Source organism: Acomys minous, assembly GCF_964271855.1.
Source record: "Acomys minous genome assembly, chromosome: 19".
NCBI classification, from domain to species: domain Eukaryota; kingdom Metazoa; phylum Chordata; class Mammalia; order Rodentia; family Muridae; genus Acomys; species Acomys minous.
The window spans coordinates 52,663,055-52,685,775 of NC_140499.1; the positions used below are offsets into that span (position 1 = coordinate 52,663,055).

General features: G+C 42.7%; 1 protein-coding gene across 5 annotated transcripts in view; it reads right to left on the reverse strand.

The window, feature by feature from the left end:
• Positions 1–22,721, reverse strand: part of RXFP1 (relaxin family peptide receptor 1) — a 128,710-nt gene that overhangs the window by 9,717 nt on the left and 96,272 nt on the right. For 3 of the 5 annotated variants that reach the window (XM_084769684.1, XM_084769687.1, XM_084769683.1), the window contains 9 exons: positions 20,651–20,722; positions 20,483–20,554; positions 18,264–18,338; positions 15,743–15,814; positions 13,441–13,512; positions 10,251–10,322; positions 7,809–7,880; positions 6,478–6,549; positions 2,316–2,545 (listed from right to left, as the gene is read on the reverse strand). In XM_084769684.1, the coding sequence (XP_084625810.1) occupies positions 2,316–2,545; positions 6,478–6,549; positions 7,809–7,880; positions 10,251–10,322; positions 13,441–13,512; positions 15,743–15,814; positions 18,264–18,338; positions 20,483–20,554; positions 20,651–20,722 (809 nt within the window). The remainder of the gene's footprint in view (positions 1–2,315; positions 2,546–6,477; positions 6,550–7,808; positions 7,881–10,250; positions 10,323–13,440; positions 13,513–15,742; positions 15,815–18,263; positions 18,339–20,482; positions 20,555–20,650; positions 20,723–22,721) is intronic. The other 2 variants (XM_084769685.1, XM_084769686.1) reach the window with 2 other exon arrangements.

Here is a 22,721-nt window from a genome sequence, read left to right on the forward strand (position 1 = left end):
CCAACCCAAATATACAAGCAAAAGAACAACAACAGCAACACACACATACACACACTCACGCGAGCGTGCGCACGTGTGTGTGCCAAAACATAGCAGTATGAGACAAAAGCCTTCAAAAAGACCATTGAATTTGCCTTGTGTTGATCAACTACTCCTGCATGGGGCCTGCTCTGAAATGTGGGACTCCACTGGAGAAAACTTCTTTTTCCTTTGTGAGCATTGACCCTAATTTTCGTTTTAACAATGTAGTTATACTCTAGCCTTGAAGAGGGAAATGGAAGCGGAGTCATAATTTTGTAGCTGACCATAAAAAGCTGTAAACATTTTATGAGTTCTGTTTCTCACGTGGCTTGCAATAAAAACAAAGTAGAGCTCAGACTTTGGACAGTGTCCGGTATAGTAAGTGTGGCCACGTGTGCAATGATGGACACCATGTGGAAGCTTCTTTCCTTGTGTGAGGGGCTATTCATACAGCCTCGGCTTTGGGACCCAGGCTGCAAACATTGTGCCGTCTGATTTTTTGTTTATTTTTATTTGTAGTTCTCATTTAACATAACACTTTACAAACATATTTTGAAAACTTAAACCAAGCCACATAAAGCTCTTGGATGTGACATTGTAACCATGAAAGGCAACGGTTCCTTTTTTTTTCTTTTATTGAAAATAGATTATTTTCTCATACAATAAATCTCCACTACAGTTCCCTTCCCTCTATTCCTCCCAATTCCTCTCCATCTCCCCTCCTCTCTGGATTCACTCCTTTTCTGTCTCTCATTAGAAAGAACCGGCTTCTAACAATCAAACATAACAAAATAAAATATAATAAGATGAAGCAAAAACTATCATATTGAAGTTGAGCAATGCAACTCAACAGGAACAAGGCACATGAGCCAGAGACCCACTCGTTCTCAGAGTCCTTAAAACACAGGAATACCATAAAAATATAAGCTAGTAGCTATAATATATACACAGAGGACCTGGTGCAGACCCGTGTAGGCTCCGTACTGGTTGCTTGATTCTCTGTGAGCTCATATGTGCCTTGCCTAGTTGACTCAGAAGGGGAAGGTAACAATTTTATTTGTAGTAAAATCAGTCAGATTAAAAAATATATATTCTATATTTGTGTGTTGCGGGAGCATGTGTACATGTGTGCAAGTAAACCTGTCTCATCCATGGAGGCCAAAGGGTGTTGCAACCTCTGCAGTTGTAGTTACAGATGGTTGTGGGTGCTGAGAACCAAGTCTGGGTCCTCTACAGGGTCAGGGCTTGCTCTTAACCTCTGAGCCATCTCTCCAGCCCTGATGGTTTAAGGGGACATGCCTTATGAGTCATGCCATTCGTGAGAAAATAGTTGTGAATGAGGCCTCTCTTGAGCTGGGTAAGATCACTGAACCTTGAACTTTCTTAGTTTAAATGTATTATTAGTATTATTAATTAGTGTGTGTGTGTATGTGTGTGTATGTGTGTGTGTGTGTGTGTGTGTGTGTGTGTGTGTGTGTGTGTGTGCATATGTGTAGAGGCTGGATGAAAGCACCGGATCCCGTGGAACTGGAGTTACAGGCAGTTGTGAAATAACCACTCTTAATTGCTGAGCCATTTCTCCATCACCCTAAATGACCTTAGTTTAAAAGTTAATTGTCTTATGATTAAAGTGATTTCTTTTTCTTGTGGAAAATACAGAAATACCATATAAGCAAAAAGAAGGAAGATTTAAAATCTTATACTTCTAACACTAATGGAACTTATTTTCTCTCTTAAGTTTTCTTTTAAGATTTATGGTATGAGGATGGGTGTGTTTGCTTGCATGTAGGAACGTGTAAGATGTGGGTGCCTGGTGCTGACAGAGGTGAGAAGAGGGTGTTGGATCCCCTGGAAATGGAGCGATGGTTAGTTGCAAACCACATGTGGGTGCTGGGAACTGAACCTGGGTCCTCCGTGAGGAGTGCGTGTGCTCTTGACTGCTGATCCATCTCTCCAACCTCTTCAGCCTCTTCCTTTCTCTGTCTGTCTGTCTCTTTTAAAATATTTTATTCTTAATTTTATTACGTGTGTGTATATCTGGGTTTGTACGTAGGTATGTACACATGTTGACAGGTGCCTTTGGAGGCCAGAGATGTCGGAGTCCCCGGAACTGAAGTTATAAGCTGTTGTAAGCCACCACTTACGGGTGCTGGGAACCCAACTTTGGTCCTCTGGAAGAGCAGTATGTGCTATTAACCAGAGAGCCATCTCTCCAGCTCCACCGAATTGATTTTCTAACAGCAATGGCTTTGCACATTTCAAGCCTAGTTCCTCTTTGACCAGGAGATACTCACAGCAGAGAGAAATGATTGACATGGCATGCAGCTTGTTCTCCGACCTGATGTGTGGTCGCGTACAAATAACAAAAATGTTTCCAAGGCAGGTAATTGCAGATACAACCCAGACAAAGACTCTCTGAATGATGCTTGCCAAGAGGTCCTCAAGAGATGAAATCCCGTCCGTGTTGGGCTTACAGCTGCGCACATGTGGTGCATACCCACAGTACTGAAATTTCTTAAAATATCTGACGTACAAAGAGAAGACAAAATTACAACACGTACTCAGCATCATCACTGATATTTGTTTTCAATGTTTTCTCGGTAGAAAAATGTGTTCATATAAGATTTAGTGGAATAGGAAACATTTTCTTACCAGTCCTTCATGATTCTGATATTCAAACTTTAATTCTTACTCCCTTGACTTTACAGTGAAAGAACGTGTGGGTAAGACGTAGAGTGAATATGGGTTACACACATCTTAGCAGACGCATAAATGGCTAGCTTGTGAACAAGAGAAGGGATTTATCTAAAGAAGCCTTCAGCAATTCTTTATAGAATTCAGTCAAACACACACCACACTCACACCCCCCACATATATGCACACACACACACACACACACACACACACACACACACACACACACACACACACTACAATCTATGACAGTAGCAAAACTATAGTTATGAAGTAGCAATGAAAATAACTTTATGGTTGGGGGTCACCACACCATGAGGAACTGTTTTAAAGGGTCACAGTGTCAGCAAGGTTGAGAACCACTGGTATAAATACATAGTTATGAATATAACCATAGCTTAGCCACAGCTGATTTTACTGCTTCGCTCTTAGGGGAAACATGAAATTCTTTTGGCTGCTTCCATGGCTTTTCTGTTACAGAAGTTATAACATTACACTAAGTTGTTACAAAACTATTAATCCTGTCTATCTCTCACACTAGATTTTGAAACACAATGAAAAATTAAATGTTGAGTGAAATTTTTTCATCTATAGAGTTCAAAAAACAAAATAAAAACCTAAAACACCACGGCCTGGATAAACAAGAGTGGCAGCAGCAACACAAGCCACACTTACTGGGCAGTGTTTAGACACCAGGAGTAAATTCTCTAACGCAGTCCATGAGATCAGTGTTAGCTTCACCATAATAGGAGATAAATCTTCAATGGAGGAAAGTGACTTGATAGGAAATTTTCTAATAATAGTAGAGATTGGAATTCCAACTGTGTCAGTCTGCCTCGCAGGCAAAGAGTGGTGGCAAAAATAAAATAAAATAAAAATGGTCTCTATAGTATAAACAGTTACTAGTAAATGATATTAAGTGAGTGGTCATTTTGTACCTTGCCAAAGGCAGGGGCAGTTGCTGCTATGTGCATCTGGTTGTTTGCATCTCCCTATGAGCTACACTGGAGTGCACCAGGGTAAAAGGATGTCCCCGCCCTTTCCTCTCGCTTTAAGAGTCTGAGCCACACATCTGTAATCAATCCCAGCACTCAGGGAGGCAGAGGCAGGCAGATCTCTGTGAGTTTGAGGCCAGCCTGGTCTACGGAGCAAGTCTAGGACAGCCAAGGCTACACAGAGAGACCCTGTCTCAGCTAACAAAAAACAAACAAACAAAAATCAAAACAGAGAACCTGTGGCTGAACTGTTCTCATCAGCAGAGCCTCATCGGACACTTGTCTGCTAGTTTGGCTGCCTAGCAGAGACTACTCTTTTAGAAACAGTCTCAGTTTCTTCTGAGGGAAGCCATTCTCCAGCTCTGGGAAACATGGCGGATGTTCAGTTGAAGCCCTCCCCTGGCCCAGGATATGCAAATATCTCAAGAGAAACCCTGAGCCTTGCCCATGGCACAGGAATGGCTTATTTCATCAGGGCTTGGCTAAGACCACCGTTCAATTCCTGTTCCCATGATTCCTGCCCAATTCAGGCTCGTCTCTTAGTTATTGCTAGATTTTATGAGCTACACACCAGTTTCTTCCAATAAATTCAGTTCTTCTTGGTCAGACTGTTTCGTTTCGAGCAAGCAAAGAAGCTTATAAAAGCCTTGCCTCTGAGAAGTCACGGGAAACAGGAGCAATGTCCTGTGTTAGATTTACAGTGCAAGGAAGATTACAGGGTAGCCGACAAGCCACTTCTAAAGTATTGAAAATTACCACAGTGTGAAGGGCAGGCTCATGCTTGCTATGATATTCCACTCAAAATATTTATAAGGCATATAATCAATGCAAAATCAGACGTACTGTACAGAACTTCCAAAGGTTACCTTTCATCCATGCACTTACTCCAATCACACTCTGACATTAGGACCAATTTTCCCTGGGGATAGAGTTCTCCCGCTTTCATTAATTTGTAGCAAGTATTTATAGCTAATATTTCAACATGTGTTTACATATTAGATCCCCATATTATATATATTTGTATTATACAAACACACTTAAAAAATGAGAAATAAATAATTGCTACAAACGTGTGTGTGTGTGTGTGTGTGTGTGTGTGTGTCGTGTGAGTTGTGCGAGTTGTGTGTATGTACCTGATGGAGTGAAGACTCTTGTGCGCCATCACATGTGTGTGTAGGCCAGAGAATTGCTACAGATGTTGACCCTGACCTTCCATCTTGTGTTTGAAGCAGAGTCCCTCTTGGGTTTGTTGCTACGTTTCATATTCCGGGTTCCCTGGTTTTCAGGCTGGATTCTCCTGACCATGTCTCCCAGCTCAGCAGAGGAGTGCTGAGATCGTAGGCGCATGCCACTTGTTCTGCCTTTTACTTGGGTTCCGGGGGATCTGAACTCAGCAACTTCTTTCTACCTGCTGAGCCATCTCCCGAACCCTATTTGTAATTCTTTTATATTACTTACATATACTTTTATTTCTTCATCTGGCGGCACTTACACAAAGGGTACACGTTACTAGTTTTTTGGGCAAAAATCAGCGTCTGTGAATGTTATCAGAGGTGGGCGTGTCTTGTAAGTCTCCTTTTACATTTGTGTTTCTTCGTCTTTGAAATTTTTTCCCATAACTTTTTACCAGAGTGTGGAAAACTAAAATGTCCTCCTAACATCAAACTTTTAAGAGTTAATTATTGATTAATAATGTTTGACACCATCCAGGCTGCTGAGAAATCCCATAGCCTGGGAATTTAAACAACAAACATTTACTTCTCAATTCTCCATGTTGAAGGTCAAGGTCAAGGTGCCCGCAGACTAGGTACCTGGTGAAATGCTGTAACCTGGCACATTTTCACTGTGTCCTGACATAGTGGATGGTACAAGATAGACCCTCCCCCTTTCCTACTTTCCTCTCTCCCTCCCTTTCTTCTTTCATTCCTTCCTCCCCTTTCCTCCTCTTCCTTCTCTCGTTCCTTCTTTCTTTTCCTAAAGTTTGAGACTTTTAATTTTCGTAGTTTCTTTCTCTTTTGTGTGTAAGTTCATGGTAGAGACCCAGGGAGGAATTAGGAAGCTTCCCTCCGTTATTTTCCACCTTATTCCCTTGAGACAATACATCCCACTGAGAGCAGAGCTAAGCTGATCACCAGGTGATGCTTTTGTCTCTGGCCACCCCCAGTACTTTGGTTATAGGCTTACACAGGTGCTGGTGAATTCAGATCTTCCTGCTTTCCTTGCACTCTCCCCAACCGAGCTATGCCCCCGCTCAGCACATCTCCCTCTCTCCCTTCTTCCTCCTTCTTGCCGAGAATCCATCAAACCCAGGGCTTCAATTGAACTAGCTCCAGCTTTTCTCAGATTCATTTTTGCTTTGAGACAGGATCTCACTATGAAGCCATGACTAGTTTGGAAACTCTTCCTATAGACCAGGCTGGCTTCTAACTCAGAGAGTCACCTGTCTCTGCCCTGCTCCCCCAGTTTCTGGGATTAAAGGTGGTATACCACCACGCTGGTTTTCAATGATCTATTAAAGTGGCACTAATGCTATCCATGAAGGCTCTGCCTGAGGGAGCCAATCACTTTCTCAAGGCTTCACCTTTTAATAATACCATGACTTTGGGGTTAACATTACAACATACAATTGGAAGAGGGACACAAATACTAACCATACAGAGGCAAATTAGTAGAAAAATTTAATATTTGATTTACATTTAGTATGGCTGTATTATGTGGGGTCATAAAGATTAAAATCAAGGTGAATAAAAAGACAGCATACACTCACATGTGAGAGAGATTCACGAGCGGTCTAAACATTCTTTGTTGGATATTTGAAATTTCGATTCCTTCTAGGTGGCTAAAAATACCAAGTAATAGATAAAAGAACATGTGTTATCCCCAGCACAATAAAACAATTATTTTTTGAAAGACAATGTAGTTAAGTGCCTTCAGTTAGCATTATCCTAAGTGAAATGCTCAGACTCCACCTACCTAGACACTTTCACAGGTTATGGACATGTGTATCTTCCTTTAAAAATCTTCATAGTTCATGATATAATGCCTAATGCATGCTAACTAGTCAATAAATGTTTGTAGAATAAGTGTGCATGCATTATATTCTGTACATCTTTATTTTTCCAATACTTTTGTTTGTTTGTTTGTTTTCGAGATAAGGTTTTTCTGTGTAGCTTTGGCTGTCTTGGACTCGCTTTGTAGACCAGGCTGGCCTTGAACTCACAGAGCCTGCCTCTGCCTCTCGAGTGTTGGGATTACAGGCATGTGCCACCACACCTGGCTTCTAATACCTTATAAGCCATATTTTTTCCTTAATAAAGTGCTATTGTACTGTAGAGTAGCTAAATAAGATGAACTGAGGCTTAGCTTTTAAAGTCAATTAGACATTATCAGAACTTCTTTCTCTCTGTCTCTGTCTCTGTCTCTGTCTCTGTCTCTGTCTCTGTCTCTGTCTCTGTCTCTCTCTGTTGTGGGAGTCATGATTTACACAGATTCCGTTTTAGGGTAAGGATGTGAATCTTTGTTTTCAACTTGACACACTTGAGAAGAGGTAACCTCAATTGAGGGAATCCCTTCCATTGCTTTGGCTAGTGGGTACATGTGTGGGGCATTTTCTTGATTAACGATTGATGTTGGAGGGCCAGCAAGCCCGGAAGCAGCATTCCTCCATGGTTTCTGCCTCAAGCCTTGGGTTCCCACCTTGGCTTCCATCAATGCTGACTGTAGCCTATAGGCCCAATAGACCCTTTTCTCCCCAAGTTATTTTTGGTCAGTGTTTTATTACAGAAACAGAGAAGCAAACTAGGACAGATGCTAGAGTAAATCTTAAGTACCCAGAGTTAATGGAGCAATGACTATGCCCCATACATTCAGGGAACAGAAATGCACAATTCAGTATCTTAATCCTGGTGACACAGATGTAGAGATTCATTCTCATTTAATTTTTAGCTTACTAACACATGGTATAGAAATAATAACTGTCTGTTTATAGTCCATCAAGGACTCAAATATTTTTGTGGAGCTGGAAATAAAACACAATTAAAGACATGAGACCATTCATGCTCTTAGTATTGAAGTAAAACTGTATATGCATATACTCACAGAGACTTGAGTTTGGCAAGATAATCAAATTGATTTACTTGAATTTTCTGTATTGGGTTATAGGAAATATTCCTGTTTTTTAAAAAAAAGACAGCAATAAATCATTCCTAAGAATTGCCTGGACAAAGAGAATATATTTGTTGACTTTGAATGACTTTGAGACATTTACCAAAAAAATTATAGTACAACTCAAAATATATTGAAAACTTAAATGTAAGACATGAGGCCATAGAGGAAGACGTCCACGACTCTGGTCCAGCCGTGATTTCTTTTGGATGTGATTTCCAAAACACAGACAGTAAAGGCAACAAGAGCCAAAGAGGACCACATTAAACTCAAAAGCTTCTTCGTGCCATAAAAGAAGTCTACAGCGAGGGAAAATGATTTGCAAGGCACTCTCTCCATCTTCTCCCTCTTCCTCCACTTCCTTGTTTTGTTTTGGGGATGGCAAGCATATGCTCTACCACCGAGCCAGATCCCCACCCCTGCTGAATAGACATCGGAGGATGCAGTAATAGCTAAAAGAACACACATAAGTGGCCAACAGATACATAAAGCACCCTCAAGATCACTAATCATCAGGTAAAGCTAATTAGTTTATTAGAATCAGGGTATAGCCAAGGATGACATTGAATTGGCCTTGACTTTTGAACTTCTTAACCTCAAGAACAGTGAGCCACAAAAATCTTATTGTTTACAAACTTAGGGCTCCCACAGTAATCTCCATCTGTACAGACCAAAGGGATCTGTCTCCAGAGCCCAGGAACAAGCACACTCAGACATAATCAGATACCTTTTGATGTACGTATCGAAGGCATTCAACAAGGAAAGGACAATCTTTTCAACAAACAGCGTTGGTAAGATTGGATATCTTCATGCAAAAAGAATAGAACTAGACCCTTACTGGACCCTGTACACAAGCTTACTTAACATGGATCACGTGCATAAACACACAGCTACTCATCGAACTAGAAGAAAATATAGGAAGACAATTTCATTGAGTGGATCTGACAATGTCTTAGATGTGAAACTGAAAATATACACAATAACGTAAAAGATACAAACATGACAGTGTATTAAAGTTAAAGAACACTGTGGTGTAGGGAAATGTTACCCATAACAGAAGGCAATATACTGGTGAGTCCTGTCTATAGGATACCCATGATGTATAAAGAACTAAGACTCAGGCCTCCAAAAGGAGCTCATATGGACATGAATGAAGCACTTGAGGAGTTTCTCCCCAGGAAGGCAGACACGTGGCCAAACACGAGGGGAAAAATACTCAACACTGCTCATATCAGAAGCAATGAAAATCAGGTCCTTGAGTGTTCTCAGTTAAGATGGCTGGGAGCCAGGAAAATGAAAACAGCAGATGCTGGAAGACTGTAGAACCTGGAACCCTGGGCGCTGATAGCGGGCATGTAAATTGGCACAACTCTGATGAGAAACAGATCTAAATAGAACAAAAGTAGAACTACCATGTGATCTAGCCAATTTCTGGGGGTGTACAAGTGGTCCCTGGCTTATAATCTTTCACCTTACAGCAGTGTAAAAGCAATATACTTTTACTAGAATTTGTATTTTAAGGGTGGTGGTGGTGTATGGCTTAGTGGTAGATTGCTTGCCTGTTAAGCATCATTAATCCCTGAATTCCAACACAGGAATATTGAGGAAAGGAGGGAGAAAGGGACAAAGAAAGAGGAGGGCTCCTCTTTGACCCCATAACGCAGTATGCGTTATGATATAGTGTGTGTTGCAGCTCTCAGCCAGCCATAGAAACTCAAGGGTACAAAACAGATACTCTACAGTGCAGTGGTTTCTAGGTTACAAGGGTTGATAGGGTAGGTGTATTAAATGACCTTGAAAAATAGTAATTCTGATGTATGATGCTTCATCAGGTGTATCTAAGTTTGCTATGTGTTGAGAAGGAGCATAGAACCCAAATATCTGAACATAGACATCCAGACATGAATTTGCACACTTGTGTTCATAATAGCATTATCCAACCTAGCCAAAAGCTGAACCAACCCAAGCGCCCACCCACTGGAGGATGATTGTACACAGCTTATCAGATTCTATTATTCAGCCCTAAAAGCCAAAAGGAATTCTGACACATACTACAATACTGATGTACCTTGTTGATATGGTAAGAGAACTAAGCCAGTCACAAAACGGTGACTATGACATGGAGAGAGCAAGTAGGATGGCAGTTGCCAGGGCTGGGGCGGGATGAATGTGGAGTTAGAGCTTGGTGGCCAGAGGGTTTCAGCTTTGGACTAAGTAAACAACTCTGCCGGTATAGTTGGCGAGAGCTGAACAACATTGTGGAAGGTCTTGACATAATCCTATGATACAGTAACAGTCGGGGCACTCAATGCTATGTATATCTTACAACAATGAAGAAACAAGATAGAGAAGTGAAGTGGGAAGTTAATGTCTTACAATTGTGACAGCTCCGTCAGGTCCTTAAATATGTCCGGTGGAAGACGTTCAATCTTATTATTTCCTAAATCCCTAGGGAAACAATTGCAAGCACATGTCATATTGTTTTCTGAAGACATCATTCCTTGGTAGAAAACCCATTAGAAAACCATTTACAACTTTCCAACAGCGCCATTGGTGAACTGAGTTCCGTACCAATAAGTGTCTCCTAGGTGTGAGGATTGAACTCCCGGCCTCGTTCCTGCCCATCTTGTGCCCTACACTTGAGCTCTGCCTCCAGGCACATGAAGTCAAGAAGGTTTAAAAGAGGGAGTGAATCAAGGAGACATAAAAAGTTTTTATCCTGAGCTAGGTACGGTAGTACACATCCATAATCCCAACATTTGGGAAGTAGAGGCAGGAAGATTAGAAGTTCATGGACATCCTCAGCTATACAGTGTGTTAAAAGCCAGCTTGGGCCTAGAAAGCTCCTCCTCAGTTTTTAAAGTTCTATTCCGTGTTTTCTTGGAGACAAATCATTGGTGGTATTTAATCTCGCTTGGATAGATTAAAATTCTCACTGACTGTATGCATGATGTCCCTTCATCCTTTCTTCCTCCTTCTCTGTTAGATTAAGAGCATGGTTTGAAGCCTTGATTTTTCCTCTCTCTCTCTCTCTCTCTCTCTCTCTCTCTCTCTCTCTCTCTCTCTCTCCCTCCCTCCCTCCCCTCTCTCTCTCCTCCCTCCTTTTTTCCTTTTTTTTTTTTTGAGGCAGGGTTTCTCTGTGTAGCCCTGGCTGTCCTGTTGAAGACCAGGCTGGCCTTGAATACACAGTGATCCTCCTGCACTAATAGCCGGCAGTGATTGTGGAACACACCTCAGTGCCAGAGTCTGTCTAGGTTGATAGGCTATGGAGAGAGTGACCAAGGTTGATAATCAGCCCTGCCTAAAAGCCTGCCTAATCCCACAGCAAACACTTGCCTGAAAACTGAGACTTAGAAGGACAAAAAGTAGCGTGTTCTCTGGAGGTAACAGTCATTAGATGGGTCTAGGATCAAACTCTAGTTCTGAAGGAGGGCTGAGTACACTGCGCTGAGCAAACCCTGCCAACAACCAGCCTGCCCTTGTCATAGAAAACCCTTATGTAGTTCCTGGGACAGAAAGTCTAAGACATCGGAGGGCAGAGGAAAAGTCCACAAGAATCAAGAGGGAGGCCCGCATACAGAGCATGGCACTGGAGCTCTGGAGCATGTGTAGGCTGTGGGGCAGTGTCTGAGGAGGCAGCATCCAGAAGTAAGTTAGAAAGCTATGTCACTCCTTAAAGACATTTTACGTCATGCTAAGCAGTTTTGACTTTGTCATTCAGGCCACAGTAAAGATTTTCTGAAGGATGAAGTTTTAGATTCCTTTGCCAAATCAGAACAATGCATCGTCATAGATGACTCACCCGTGACTATGTACATAACAAAGACAGTCTGCCCCAGAGGCCACCGTGATGACTATGACCCAGGGGAACTCTTGTCTGACTTTGGGAGGTGATTTCAAGTTGGATAAAATTAGGACAATATGGATTGTTTAGCCAACTTTTGTTTTAATGGCTAGATGACGTCCTTAGGTCCCTTTGCTACATTTCTCCCTGTTATTGAGAGTAATCTCCTGTGCATTGAAAAGATTGGATGGTCACGTACCAGGACGTCCCACCACAGAGCCCAGTTCTAATGATCTATTGAGAGTTTGGTGTACATTTTGTGAATGATTGGTAGTGCATATCAAAAAAGTTTCAAGCTACTCATTACAGAAAATGTTTTGGGTTTTCAGTGGCCCATAGCTGACGTTTGGAGCAGAGTATAGAACTGTTTCCTGATAAGTAAGGATTCCTGCTTAGTGTGTTCCTTTACCTGCCTGTGTGTGGGTAAGCTGGCCAACAGCTCCCTAATATTCTATTTGAATTCCTTATTTTTTAAAAAAGATCTTATTATCATTCTTCCCCCGCGCCCCCCGAGTGTGTGTGTATGTGTGTGTGTGTGTGTGTGTGTGTGTGTGTGTGTGTGTGTGTGTGTGCACGTGCGTGCATGCGTGCGCAAGCGCATTCAAGTGCACACATGCACATATGTGCAGGTGCTTTCAGAGGCAGAAGATGGCATCAGATCCCTTGGAGCTGCAGTTACAAGTGGTTGTAAACTGTCCAATGACGATGCTGGAAACTGAACTGAAATCCTCTGGAAGAGCAATATGTGTTCTTAACTACTGCTGGCTTCCTAGGTCCCTGCACCCTCCAAGTTTTTAATGGAAAACTCCCAGCAATTCAGCTTTTGGCCTATGTAACTGTAACCACAACAGGTTATTCCCAGATAGTTTTTACTAGAGTAGACACTGATCTGAAGGACTCACCAATGGCTCACGTTATTTTATTCTGACCACTAATGATCATAAGGCTTTAGGCTCATCATAGAATTTCTTTGATGGTCTTTGCAATTATGCTACTGATATTTAAAGGGAACATCAAAATCTTCTGCACATCTCTCTCTCTCTTTCATTACCGTGCACAGGAATCCTTCCCATGGCAGTGATTTGTCTCCTTATGGGCCCAGGGTTCCCCTCTAGCCTCAGCTCCAGGCCAATGATGTCTTTCAGTCTTGTGGTCCCTCACTCTGAACCCTCTGGGAATCTTAAGGACAGACAGCCTGCCTCATTGGAGCAATGAAACAGAGCAGTGTAGGCTGCATTTCATAGGCTGCATTTCATTTATTAACTTTATCCTGGTTATGCCAGATGTGGTGACGCATGCCCATAATCCCAGCACTCGGGAGACAGAGGCAGGTGGATCACTCTGAGTTCGAGGCAAGCCTGGTTTACAAGGTGAGTCCAGGACAGTCAAGGCTACACAAAGAAACCCTGTCTCCAAAAACAAAAACAAACAAACAAACAAAAAACTTTACCCTGGTTTTATTCTTTGTCTAAAGCTATGTTTCCTTTATCTAACTTATCTCAATTATTTATTTCATCATTTGCTTTGTAAGCTATCTGAATTGTTTGTGACCCATGCTGTGTGTGTGTGTGTGTGTGTGTGTGTGTGTGTGTGTGTGTGTGTGTACTGTTTGGAAAGAATAAATTAATATTTATTAAATATATAAACATTATATATTTATGTAAACTAATACAAAGTAAAACCGGAAAAGAGCACTCTTAATACATATTTAGTTAGACTTACAATTCATTCAGTTTCTGGAGGTGTGTAAACACATGTCCATCTAAGTGATTAATTTTGTTTTCCCTCATTACCCTGAAAGTAAAGAGAAAAGTACATGTTAACATGTTAACAAACTTATCATATGGATTATTAAGTGTAATTCCTGAAACATATGCTAAAGATAGTGAATCCAGAGTGCAGTTTACGATCAGGATAGCTTGAACGACTGAGTGTGTACTTTATTTACTTAGAAAGCACAGTCTCAACTACGAGGCCCTGGCTGGCCTCAAACTCATCACCTATCTGTACCAGCCTTGGAGTATCGTAACTACAGGTGTGTGGAGAGCTGCGATGTGCCACGCCTTAACATGGCGCAGGCTCCTGCCTTCCGCCATCCCGACGTCGAGCGCTCTCTAAGATAAACAAGTCCTTATATGGCAAAAGGCTGTGCAAGGGTAACAGGTGATCTGATGAGTCTGACGCGGACCTATGAGGAGGTGGCACCTGGCATGAGCTGATTGGCCCTTGAGTTGTACTTAAGCTTGGTCTGAGTGAACCAACTCAATCTCTCTTTAGCTTTTCTAGCCATGAATATTTGGAAAATAATATGAATCAGAATATAGCACTTGATCTTGACTGCTTGTGTGTGTGTGTGTGTGTGTGTGTGTGTGTGTGACTAGGACTTCACACTTGTTGGGCACTTGCTGTACTGCTGATCCACACCCTAGTTCCATCTTCACTGATCTCTGTTTTATCCACTAGTATAAATGACTAATTTGGGAAAAATTTTTAAAAGGCTTCCGGTTGTTCTTGAATCTACTCTTTTATTTAAATATTTTTTATCTCAGCACATAAGACAATGGGATTTACTGTGGTATTTTCACATTGTATGCCGTAGTACTCTATTTTTAGCCATACCATAATTCATCTGTCCTCTCCGTCTCACTTGCTTCACTCCTGCTGGTTCCTTTCCTTTATCCAAATGGTTCCTTATTTTGCTTTGATATCACATGTGTGTTATTACTGTCTTTGCCCTCCTCAGATCTCTTCCTCCTCCTCATAGTCTGTTTTCTATTTTCATAACACACACACACACACACACACACACACACACACACACACACACACACAGAGTTACTTTACGTATGCAAGTAAGAATCCATTTATGACAAAAACATGTAGTATATATCTTATGAGCCTGGCTTATTTTACTTAACATTATATCCCATTGCATCATTTTTTCCTCACAAATGCCATAATTGTTAATTAAAATTCCATATGCACCACATTTTAAAAAACCACTTATTTAGATGGACATCTAGGCTTGTTCCACTAGCTGATGTGAACACTATAGCAATAAGCATAGATGTACAAGTTTCTTTGCATTGAGTTAAGAGCCCTTTTGGTACAGATCACAAGCCATATGTGTGGGTCATATAGCAGTCCTGTTTTTAGATTGTCAAGGAATCTTAATATTGATTTCTAGAGTGACTATACCATTGTATAAACCCATCAAAAGTGAATAAGCATTCCTCTTTCCTTATATTCCTATCAGAATTTGTGAGGTCACATAGAGGAGTGCATAGCTCACCTACCAGGAGAAACCCAAATGATTTTTTTCCACATAGAAGTTTAAATGTTGAGCCGGGCGGTGGTGGTGCACGCCTTTAATCCCAGCACTTGGGAGGCAGAGGCAGGCGGATTGCTGTGAGTTTGAGGCAACCTGGTCTACAAAACGAGTCCAGGACAGCCAAGGCTACATAGAGAAACCCTGTCTCGAGAAACAGAAAACAAAACAAAACAAAAGTCAATGCCAATTCCAAACAGTCATTCCTTGAAACATACATATGTGTAATATCACACATATTAAGCAGATCATATTTAGGAGCAGATTATATATTTATACTTAGCAGGATATATATACATATACATATACATATACATATGTGTTTGTGTGTGTGTGTTCATTTGTGTGTATATATATGTCTTGATATATCCTTGAAAACCACTTTGTAGACTAGGCTAGCCTCTAACTCCTAGAGATATGCCTCTGGAGTGCCAGGATTAAAAGTACTGGCTTGGTTTTTTTCTTTTATTCTTGAGATCAGAATTACATCATTTATCTCTTCCATTTCCATCCTCATATCCTTTCTTGCTCTCTTTCAAATTAATATCTTCTTTTTTTCATTGATTGTTGTTGGTGTAGATGAGGAAAGGAATCACACTGCCTCTGCACATGCCCGAACAATGTTCTGCCCACATAAAGGATACACTTGGTATTGTTAGGAGAGTTAACGTTACTTTAAAAAGAGATAGTACTTACAAAACAGTTAGATTATTGCAGGAAATAAAAGTCAAGTTTCTTAAACTATGAATACGGTTGTCTTCAAGGTCCCTAGGACATAAAAACAAAATACAATCAAATTAAATTCATAGACAGAAATAAATTGGCTGCGAATTACTTGCTATTGTTTCTTCATATTTTGCCTACAGTCATTTGTATAGCAGCTGAATTTAGATATAGAGTATATCTATGCTACATACATGTAGTGATATTGTCTGCCTCCTGTATTAATAGTAAAAATGATGTGAAGTCCTGGGTTCCGTCTCCAGTACCAAGGAGTAACCATCTTTATCATGTGTCCACAATGACATGCATATTATTCTTTCCAAGAAATTGAGAAAAAGAATAGTTCTGTGGGAAATATCTGATTGTTTAACAGATATTCAGTACTAAGGCGTACTTGACACTTGTCCATGAGCAGAAAGAAGCTCTAGGAGCCAATGAGGCTGCAGGAGCTGTGGCTGTGCAGGCAGGGTTCATTCACTTACTTATCTTAATAATTTTAAAGTTTGCTGGGCAGTGGCGGTGCATGCCTTTGATCCCAGCACTCAGGAGGCAGAGGCAGGCGGATCTCTGGGTTTGAGGCCAGCGTGGTCTACAGAGCAAGTTCTAGGACGACCAAGGTTATCCAGAGAAACCTTGACTCTGAAAACCAAAAGCCAACCAACCAACCAAACAAGCAAACTGAAGTTGACATTGACAGAGTGAAATATGTCTGAAAAGATGATCAGGAATTAAGGCATCGCAATACTGAGTACATTGAAGAAGAAGAAGAAGAAGAAGAAGAAGAAGAAGAAGAAGAAGAAGGAGAAGAAGAAGAAATATTTATGATGAAGAGTAACATAGGAGGAGCACATTTGAAGTCAGGCTGTAGAATGAACAGCAAATCGCTCTTCTGGAGGAAGAGTTTTAGTTCTACGAAAGTGGTTGCTAAATGCTTGGAGTACTGGTCTGTCCTCAATGTCAGACTCGCTCGTTTTATTTTATTGCTAATGGTTATTCATGAATCTACCACCAGGTGGCACAGCAGCTCCCACCTGTAATATCAGCACTAGGGAAACTGCTGTAGGAGGATACCTGCCAGAGGTTAGCCTGGGCTAAATAATAAAACCTTGTTTTGTTTGTTTGCTTTTAAAATAGTCTCAATTCACATCTTTCTTCTTCGTGTGCTTAGGATTCAATCCAGGACCCTTTGCGGGAAGTAAGCAATCAACCGTCCAGCTATCCCTCCAGCCACACAATGCACACAATTTTAATTGCACTGCTTGATTGGTTTAATTACTAAGTCAGTATTGTAAGGGCTGCTACTGTAATCTTTTGAACCAAGCTTGGATCACAGGGAAGGTTAATGGCTCAACACGCCCCTGGTTTTTATGGCTTCAGCTTGTCGTCCATCTACAGAAAGAGCTGTGCTGTCCTGCCAAGGCGCCTCAGGACTTAGAGACAGCTTGTGAAATGCTTGCTTCCCTTCAGGGACCCTAAATGAGTAGGAAGCAAGTCTGCCTTGGTATCTTTCTGACCCTTTTCTCATTGTCTTCCTGTTGTTGTTGTGGTTGTTTGGTGCTTTTAGTTCGCTGTAAACTGGGATACCAAACAAGCAACTTTTGAAAAATTCTCACGAAACAAGAGGCAAAAGGCGTTTTCTTTATTCTGGTAGGCAGTTTGTTGATTGAACTTTTAAATAGTAATTTTAGTCATTTCTTAAAAACAACCAGCCAACCAAAATCAAAACCAGCCAAACCAACCAACCAACCAACCAATCCTGTAGGGTTTTTTTTTTCTTTTTCTTTTTTGTTTTTTGTTTGTGATAACAGGACCATATCTGTACCCCAGGCTGGCCTTGGACTTGTAGTCGTGCCCCTTCCTTAACCTTCAGCTTTAGCCTCCTGTACAGCTGTGAGCTACCACACCGGCCAAACCTATATTCGGAACAGGGAAACTTACTGGCTGATGGACCGCTAACCAGTGGAGTGCTACTTATTATTATGCAAAGCCACTGAGCCAACAGATTACACAGAACAGGCACGGGACTTTCTCCACACACCCCACAGCCCCTATTCTATCATAATTAGTGCTTAGCAACACATTCTCATCACTCAGAATTTAGGGATAAAACGAAAACGACAGCTTTCTGCATCAGTTTAATAGGTGAGCAGATTGACAGCGGGAAGAAGTATGAAGCAGACCAATGTGATGTCCCTTCTGTCTTTCTTCTTCCTGGTTCCAAATATTTTTCTCTTTCATGCATTGCATTTTGGTGAAAGTTTAGAGAAGTTACTCAACGAGGGTGCTTAATATAAAAAGACAATAATAAAATAATGCAAAGAAACTCGACACATTAGCTACCTGGCACAGAAGACCCTTGGTATCCAATGTGTGTTGGTCAAATTCAGAATAATGTAGGGGGGCTGGAGAGAGAGAGAGAGAGAGAGAGAGAGAGAGAGAGAGAGAGAGAGAGAGAGAGAGAGAGAGAGAGAGAGACACTGAGACACTCACTTACAGCCATTGCAGCTGGGGCATGTGCTGACAGAGGGGTTTGTCAGGCAAATCGGTGAAGACATTCCTCATCAGCTCTCTAGAAAGGAAAGAAACCACGAAAATCACATTTTCTGGTTCTTTTCTGTCTCTAGGCAAACACACTGTTATCGTTACTCTTCCGAAAGCATGAGAAGCTCACTCTACAAGTCCCCCGCATCATTTTCTCTCTGCACGCTCTGCAGTATTGAAGCACTTTGGAAGTAAGAATTTACACACATCAGTTCTCTTGCAGGGAACAAAAGCCTGTGCCCATCAGCGGAGCAAAGAAGGTGCCCTTTGTAGGCGGTCTTGCCTTTGCTGGCCTTACTGCGCCTGCGCGGAATAAAGGAGCTTTAAGGATACTTCGGTACAGAACCTGTGCTTAGTTTTGGTGAGCTGGGAGAACATCGTCATCAAATGGTCAGACCTCCCCCGGCGTGGGTCTCAGGTTAGGCCCGACATTAGTTGGGCATTTCCTTAATCTCTGCTCCGCTTTTGTCCTGCCACATCTTGTAGGCAGGGTAAGTTTGGGGTCGAAGTTTTTGTGGGCGGGTTGGTGTTTCCCTCCTTCCGCTTGGAGTCCTGTCTAGTTAGAGAGTATCCACTTCAGTCTCCGTGGCCCCCATTACTAGGAGTCTCAGCTAGTGTCACCCTCGTATCCTCCCAGGAGGTCGAAGGTCTCCAGCTTGTCACAGCGAAGTCTCTATCTACAGTCTCTCTGCTAGTCTTCCGCCCTCCCGCCCCTCCCTCTCCACAGGTCTGGTACCCACCCTCATTTCTCTCTATGCTCCCTCTCTTACCCAGTTCCCTCTCTTTAACCACTTCTGCCGTCTATTCTTCCACTTCTGAGGGAGATTTAAGCATCCTCCCTTGGATTCTCCTTGTTATTTATCTCCCCCCCCCTCGGGTCTGTGAATTGTATGTTCATCCTGTGCTATATGGCTAACATCTGCTTATGAGCCTAGCATAGCAATCCTCTGAGTGGCTCCACCCAGCAGCTGATGGAAACACATGCAGAGACCCACAAGCCAAACACTGGGGGGGGGGGGGGGAGGGGGGAGCACAGGGAGTCTTGTGGAAGAGTGGGGGGAAAGGATAGAAGGATTCAGAGGGGGACGGGAGCTCCACAAGAAGACCAATAGAGACAGCTAACCAGGGCCTTGGGGGGCCTGTGAAGACTGAAGCTCCAATAAAAGACAGCGCATGACCTAGGCCCGCTACACAGATGTAGCCTATGGGCACTTCTGCCCTTATATGGGTCCTCTAGTAAGGGAAATGTGGGCTGACATGGACTCTATTGCTTGCTTTTTGATCACTTCCCCGTGGCGGGCCTGCCTCACCCAGGTCAAAGGGTAAGAGGAAATGCTCAGTCCTGATTGGACTTGACATGCTGGGGTGGGTGTGGCTCCTCTTCTCTGAGGAGTAGGGGAGGGGGGATAGGGGAGACAGGGAGGGAGGGACCAGGAGGAGAGGAGGGAGGGGGCTATATGACCGAGATAAATAATAATACTAAAAAAATAGTCAGACCTATAGTCTTAGAGAATATGGTCAAGGTGGTTTTTAGTTGAGAAAGCTTCTTTAGGCTTTCGTAATTACAAATTTAATGCTTACTATGTTTAAAGTTTTAATTTTTAAATTTCTGTCTCTTCAGTTAGAACTTAATATTTTAATTATGCTGATTGTGTGTGTGTGTGTATGTGTGTGTGTGTGTGTGTGTGTGTGTGTGTGTGTGTGTGTGTGTGTGTGATGGTTTGAATAGGAACGGCCTCCATAGATTCATATGTTTGAGTGCTTGGCCCATAGGGAGTGACACTATTAGGAGGTGTGGGCCTTGTTAGAGGAAGTGCGTCACTCTAGGGGCGGGGTTTTTGGTCAGCTCAAGTCGGTTCTCAGTCTGCTGCTTTCAGGTCAGGGTGTAGAACTCTCAGCTCCTTCGCCAGCACCCGTCTGCCTGCCTGCTGCCATCATAGCCCCTACCATAACGGTAGTGGACTGGAAGCCAGCTCGAATGAAATGCTTTCCTTTATAAGGGTGGCTGTGGTCATGGTGCCTCTCCACAGCAATAGAAACCCCCAGAGAGTATGCTACAGTGTGTATGCAGAGTCGACAGCTTGCAGGAGTCAGTCTTTCTACCACGTAGGTCCTGGGGACTGATCTCAGGTCGTCAGGCTTGGTGGCACGCACCTTCACTCACTTACTTACAAGAGAATAAGAGAATTTAGTCCATAAAACGTGAGTGGAGAGATTTGACTGAGGCGATTGTCTTCAATTACCCTGTCAGTGAGAAGAAGAGGACAGAGTTACGTGTGGATTCTCATTCTCAGAACATTAAAACCAAACACAAGGAAACGCCACACAGATGAGACCTACAGCCATTCCAGTCTGGGGAGATCTTCAAAAACTCCTGGCTTCAGGAAGCTTATTCTGTTATGACTGAGGTACCTGGAAAGGAGACATAGCAGCAACAAGTTTATTCTGTTTGATGTGTTGCAAGAAGGAAAGTAACGACGGCCGTCACTCTTCCTAAGTTCCCCCCTATACCATGTCCACCACGCCACTTCCTGCCTTTGAACTTGCAAGGGCCCTTATCATTTATTATGTCATCCCTAGCTTTTAATTTCCCATAGATAGGTATCAGGCTGGGATCCGTGGGTCGCTGTTGGGAGGGGCTGAGGACATTTAGGAAGTAAGGCCCTCTGGGAATCCTCAGGTCATTGGGGGATGTACTTTTGTTCCATGGTACCCTTGAGGGAAGCTTTTCTCTTCCTTACTTCCCAGGCATGAAGTGGGTGAGTGTTCCGCCGTGAGTTCCCTCCCCCGTGTGCTGCCTCCTCACAGGCTCAAAGTAACGGAGTCAGCCAACCACAGACAGAACCTCAAAAAGTGTGAGCCTAGCCTGGCATGGTGGTGCATGCCTGCAATCCCAGCACTTGGGGAGGCTGACGCAGGCGGATCTCTGCGAGGTCAAGGCCAGCCTGGTCTACAAAGTGAGTCTAGCACAGCCAAGGGTACACAGAGAAACTCCCCCCACTGGGGAGGGCGTATGGGATGTGAGCCAAAAATCTTTTCTCTTTATAAAGTTAATTATCTCAAGAATTTTGTTATGACAGATGACTCACAAGTGGGATAGTTGTGGCAAGTGTATCAGCCTACTCTTTGAAGGAGAGGCAGACAGGATGTGAAAAAGTAATTAGGTATCATACAAAAACCAGAGGGAAATTGAGATTGGAAAATGAGGAACACAGGGAAACGGAGAAAAAAGGAGGCACAGTCGAGCAGTATTTTTGTAGTGAGAATTTTTGGAATTTTGGTTTCTTTAAAAAACACAGAAATATTATAAGAATATGTTTTTGTTTTCGTCCCAGGTGTGGGGTGTGGGCTGCTTTGCAGCAGCTGACTATGGTTTGCCTCTCGCTTTAGCAGAGGTGTGATTTTGACAGCTGCAGATAGTTTCTGCCATTGTGTGGCATTTGGAATTCCTGGGGACTTTTCAGAGGACATATAATGCTAGGGCCCCATAGGTGGATTTGTTGGTGGTTGCGGTTTGTTGAGATCCACCTCTGCCTCCCTGCGTGCTAGGATTACAAGTGTGCACCATCACGCCTGGTGATGTTGTCCTTATTTTTTATTTTTTTAAATATTTATTACTATGTATACAGTGTTCTACCTGCATGTATACCTGCAGGCCAGAAGAGGGCACCAGATCATATTATAGATGGTTGTGAGCCAGCATGTGGTTGCTGGGAACGGAATTCAGGACCTCCGGAAGAGCAGTCAGTGTGCTTAACCTCTGAGTCATCTCTCTAGCCCCTGTGCATGGCTTATTAATAAGCTTGAGTCTCTTCGCCTGCCCTCTTCTGCTAGGAAACTGCCCTTTCTGTTAGGTTTGATTTTCCCTTGTTTGTCTCCTATGTTGAGCCACTTCCTTCTCTGCAGGCCTGGAAGCCAGGCAGGCAAAGAAAAACTAAGAAATACCTTTAGCACCTCCACAAACATCTCAGGGCTCTCTCGTGAATCAGTACCCATCCCTTCAAGTACAAGGCAATTGAGCCACCCATGCGCCTTGCGCACATCTGTACTGGCTAGTCCCCTTCATTTCTCAGAGTCATCCTGCATTGCTCTAGGCCAGACATCATGACTTCTCACCGAGTTCCTGTCACATTGACCTTGACCGTCAACGTGATTGGCTTGAGAAACATGCAGGCAGATCAGTAAAACTTGCTGTCTGTGAAGGGTCTTACAGAGAGGGTCAACTATGGGCTGGTGGATTTCTCAGGGAGGTAGGCCACACCATGCTGCCTGCAGCGATAGGCTTCTGAAACCATACGCCATGCTGAGTATCCTTGCCTTTAAGTTGTTTCTGTCAGGTATTTGTCATGGTGGGCAGAGTGCGACTGGCACATATCTATGACAGCAGAGCAGGTGTGAGCAACGCAGGTTT